The sequence below is a fragment of the Nicotiana tabacum genome, chromosome 21 (genome assembly GCF_000715075.1).
Source record: "Nicotiana tabacum cultivar K326 chromosome 21, ASM71507v2, whole genome shotgun sequence".
Classification (NCBI taxonomy): Eukaryota; Viridiplantae; Streptophyta; class Magnoliopsida; order Solanales; family Solanaceae; genus Nicotiana; species Nicotiana tabacum.
The window spans coordinates 89,521,481-89,526,379 of record NC_134100.1 but is presented as its reverse complement, the minus strand read 5'-3'; the positions used below and the strand labels follow the sequence as shown (position 1 = coordinate 89,526,379).

The 4,899-nt window shown below is 35.8% G+C and overlaps 1 protein-coding gene across 1 annotated transcript; it reads right to left on the bottom strand.

Moving 5' to 3' along the window:
• Window positions 1-1,006: 1,006 nt before the first annotated feature.
• On the bottom strand, window positions 1,007-4,634 carry LOC107813032 (small ribosomal subunit protein uS3x). Its single transcript, XM_016638236.2, has 7 exons — window positions 4,499-4,634; window positions 4,315-4,369; window positions 4,075-4,222; window positions 2,887-3,058; window positions 1,822-1,876; window positions 1,609-1,740; window positions 1,007-1,408 (listed from the first exon to the last, which is right to left on the bottom strand). The coding sequence occupies exons 2-7, from the start codon at window positions 4,351-4,353 to the stop codon at window positions 1,208-1,210; spliced, it is 747 nt and encodes a 248-aa protein (XP_016493722.1). The 5' UTR covers window positions 4,354-4,369; window positions 4,499-4,634; the 3' UTR covers window positions 1,007-1,207.
• Window positions 4,635-4,899: the final 265 nt, after the last annotated feature.

The window sequence follows — 4,899 nt, the reverse complement described above, 5'->3', positions numbered from 1 at the left end:
TTAATCTCCTTCAAGGTCAGCTGGCCAATCTTCTTGCTAATGGTGCTTTCCCCATTCCACGGTCTCGTGAGCATTCCCCATGTGCCGACGATGAAGGTTCTAGGAATGAAGATAGAGATGATGCTAGATAAAAAACTCATTGAATGGTGTGTATTGCTAAACAAAATATTGAACTTGTCAATATTTAGTTGAGACTAGTTTTGAATGATGATTATATTGTTATTTTGTTATTGAATATTTTAGTAGTTCTTGTTGTGGTTGTTATTAGTTGTTGTTGTTGTTAGATAATGGTTGTTAGTGTAGTTAATAGTTTTTGTTAGTTAATTGTTGTTGTTGTTGTTAGTATATTCATTGTTGTTGATTAATTATGGTTGAATGGCAGCAATGTAATACTGCCATTATAGGATGGATATTGGTTGTAATTGGCAGGTGGTGTAGCTCAAAAATAGGTATTTTTGTCCAGTTTTTACCCAGATTTCCGACCAAATTCGGTCGAAAATTGCAAATAAATTCTCCAGTTTATTGAAATTTCCGACCGAATTCGGTCGGAAATTATGAATTTATATTTATTTTTATAAATAAATTAACAATTTATTACAATTTACAACTAATTATTTAATTAAATAAAATTATTATTATTTTAAATTTCCGACCGAATTCTGTCGGAAAATGAAAATGAAAAATAATAGTAATAATAATAGTTTCCGACCGATTTCGGTCGGAAATTAAAGTTTGACAGTCAGTCAACGCTTTGATGTTTTCGACCGAATTCGGTCGGAAATTTCCGACCGATTTCGGTCGGTACACGTTTGCGACCATTGTTTTCCCGACCAATTAAAATCGGTCGGAATTCGGTCGGAAATTATCAATTTCCGACTGATTTCGGTCGGAAATAGCGGACGGAATTACACTCTTTTTTAGTAGTGTCATGTCCAATAAAATTTAAACAGAACATAATTCCCAACTAATGAACTAAACAACAACACCCCCAAAAGAAAAGTCAAAATAAGGGTAGATTCAACCATTAATAGAATAGAATAAAAATCTTATTAGGTGCATTAGAAAGATAGTCATATAAAGTAACGGATTTCCAGACATGTTTAACAGTACCCAAAGATGAACGAAAAAAGAAGAATAAAAACTAAAACTTGACTTATAGATGTAACATTCAGAGATTATTCAGCGAGAGGCAAGTGAGATTCGCTGTCTACATAACTGGGACTGGGATAGGAATATCAGTTGGCAACATCGTTGGCACTACGTCTGGCACCACAACCGACGCTCTGATGTAATCTTCTTCCTCCTTGGGAGAATGTATTGTGACAAGATCTGGAAGAGGAGTTGTTGGACCTTGCTTTCCTTTTGGATCCCAATCAAGCATGATCTTAACCTTGATGCCAAGTACACCCTGTACAACCCAAAAGAACGGAACACATCACACGACAACAATGACGATAAGAAAAATAAAAGAAATCAAGAAAAGAAAGCAAGCCCCCAAAGCTTAGGTAACCATGCGCCACTGGAATTTCTTGGTCGCGAGAAAAAAGAATAAGGAAAACAAAGCGAACAACTTAGCAAGACCGAGGAAATCACTTGCATGGAACCAACCTGTCTCATGAGAATATGTCTTACAGCAGAGTCAATATACTCCTTGACTGGCTGACCGGAAGAAATCATATAACCGTCTTTGAACTTCATAGATTTAGCACGCTGAGCCCTTAGCTTTCCACTAACGATCACCTGTTTAATAAATCAATCAGGTGTTACTACTCTGTATCTGAGGCGTAGTGAGCAGATATATAGTGCATTGCAGTAGCATACCTCGCATCCCTTGGCTCCACTCTCCATTATAAATCTCAGAACACCATAGCATGCCCTGAAAATAAAAATTCAAAGAGCAATTTAGAAAATGAAATGTAAAACACATTAAACCACAGAACATTGATCACAAAAAGAATTAAGAAAACAAATTCAAGTATGTCTGGAGTATTTTTAGGATTGGAAAGCATAAAAAAGTGACAAGGTTCATGGGGCTTGACGCGAAGAGAGAAGTGAAGCACACAATTTATGGAAAACTTAAAAGTAGTAAGCACCCATGAAATTAGTATACAAAAAATTAAATTGCAATTAAAATAACTATTTCAGTATCCAGTTTGTATAAAGCTGATATAAATCCAACTTCTAAAAGTTGAGTAAAAGAACCGCCTGATTCTCATTGGATCACTTTGTTCACCTTTCTTTAAGCCAAAAACTTCTCTAATGTGAACGGGTTCACCCGTGAAGCCATCATCCCTCGCTTTTCATTGCTTCATCGCTTGATGTGACAAACTGATGGCTTTAATAACGTTGTATGTCGCAACCCAAGGACATATGCGTATATATTTACCAGAATACCACTCACAACATTTTTCGAACTTCGGTTGACATAGTCATCTTCCGACACAAACTCGGCACTAAGTCAACCTAATTGCTTTATAGATACTCAACTTGAGGAATTATCTCAAGCTCAAATAAGGTCACCACTCAAAAAATCATTTTGAATAACATATACTTGTTTTTATAATGGTGATCTAGACCAACTTACTCGCATCTACACTATTTCACCAAGTACCTGCTACTTACTACCAGCACAGGTACCGGGTAACCGCACAAGAGGGTTAAGCAAACAAGCTCCTCAGTTGTCCCTTCAGCTCCACATATAGCTTTCAGTCTATATGACCAAAGCTTCAGAAATTGGAACGATATAAGCATTTTGACAACTTCATCATCAGAGCTTTATGCACAAACAAGAAACCCAGAAAATAAGGTGAAAGAATTGAGCTCAAAAAGGTTTAGGCAAATGGGAAGAAATCACCTATTTTTTATTGTCTCTGCTGGAACACCTACCTCCTAACAGCAAGACCACCAAGGAGCTTGTAGCGAAGTGATTCGGCCTGAGCAACAGCACAAAGCCCTCGGTTGTTAACCTTCTCTGCATATAGCTCCACAGAGTTCTCTTTAAACTTGAATCGCTTCTGGACAACTGATGTCAGTTCCCGAATCCTCCTTCCCTTCTCACCTAATACATGGACCGAATGTATCAAATAACAAAAAATTGATGCTAATCAGCTAAAAATAACACGAATCAGAACTTCATCACATACAGACACTGGGAAACATTTCTTTTCAGCAAGAGGATAAGGACATGAGGTGGAGGGAAACAATTTAGTCATGGAGGACAATAACTTACTACAAAATGAATAAAACGCTACTAGTCATCAGTGAATGTAAATGTCAGATTTTCTCTCTTAGTTCTTGTTCTTTTGGGTCAAAAGTCGAAAAACACTATCCTACCCTTGCTTTCTTGTTCTTTCATTGAAATCCAAATGTCACAAAGATGCAACTTTTTTCTCATTCTCTCATCCTCCGCATCTTATCTCTTTTGTTTGTCCCCTTTCCTCCATTCAAATTTATAAGGCAAACTAAATGGCTAACTCAGCAGTAACTAAAAAAGAACCAAAGGCACAAAATTAATTTCAAACATATCTTATCAATCGAATCTTGAAAGTTTGCAAAGAAGAAACGGCAAGACCAATGATGTCATCAACATAAAATCCAACCAAAATCATGATGAAAATTTAGAAGTTAATGAAAAATTACAAGATTAATTAAGCACTCGACTAAATAGAAATATTCCATCTGTTCCAGTTCATTGCATTTTAAGAAGAATGACATTTAGGTATTTGGAAACAATTTAATTTGGAACTTCCCGTTTTTAACCCTAATTAGAAGCTTTTATAGCAACAAAATTGTTGTAACATGTTTAAGACCAAAAGTTTCAAATCTTACAGCAACAAATGTCTTCCTGTCTTCCTGTCTTTCTTAAACCCCGTTGTAAATCAAACTATGTCACATAAAATTGAAACCGGAGGGAGTAACCGATATTTTTTTGGGACCGAAACCATAAATAGAACGAAGAAAGCTAACAGAAATATCAAACAATACTATAAAATGAATGGAATTTTCACATTAGCCACCAAAAGTATAACCTTCGACACAGAAAATAGTTGAAATAAACCTAAACAGAGTTATCACCTAAAACGTTCTGAGTACGAGTGGCTCTGATGATGATCTCAGTCCTCACAGGAGTAACTCTAACCTCAACTCCAGAATATCCATCCTCAGCCAACTCACGCGTCAACACTTCGTTAAGCTCCGCAAAGAAGACGCCATCAGCAACAAACTGATTCACCAACACCTCCAATCTTAAGTATTCCAGTAAAATGAACAACAGTATATTGAAATTTAACGAAAAAACTTAAAAATATCACCAACCTTTCGTTTTTTGCTAATCTGAGTAACCGGAGTATCCATTTTCAAATTATGCCACCTAAATTGGAACGAAAGGGTATAATTTAACAATTTCAAGCCATTAGAAATCAACAGGAACAGTGATATCAATTTATTTGAGTAATTAAAGCAATTAACATCGATAAACATATACGAAAGTATCACTTACAATTTTCGAAACGGCCGGAAAAAGAGAACGTGAAGATTTTCGCAGCTAAAAACAGCACGTCTATGGCGGCAGAGGAGGGTTTAAGAAGAAATGTAAGTTCGAATCTGGACTCGTTTCTGAAGTAGCCCGTTACAAGGATGGGCTTGGGCCAAGGTCCTTTTTCTCCAATGGGTTCCAATTATTTTTTAGAAAATGATACTTATAATCGTTCTCAAAATAATTATCGGAAATATATATATATTTTTTGTATATGTACACGTCTCTATATGTTATATACAAAAAATATATAAATTTTATATACTTTTTTGGCTACTAGATGTAAATAATTTCGGCTACAAGCTAAAAGTAATCTTTGCCCTTATTGTTTTTGGCAAGTTATACATTTGGTCGGTCGGCCAAAA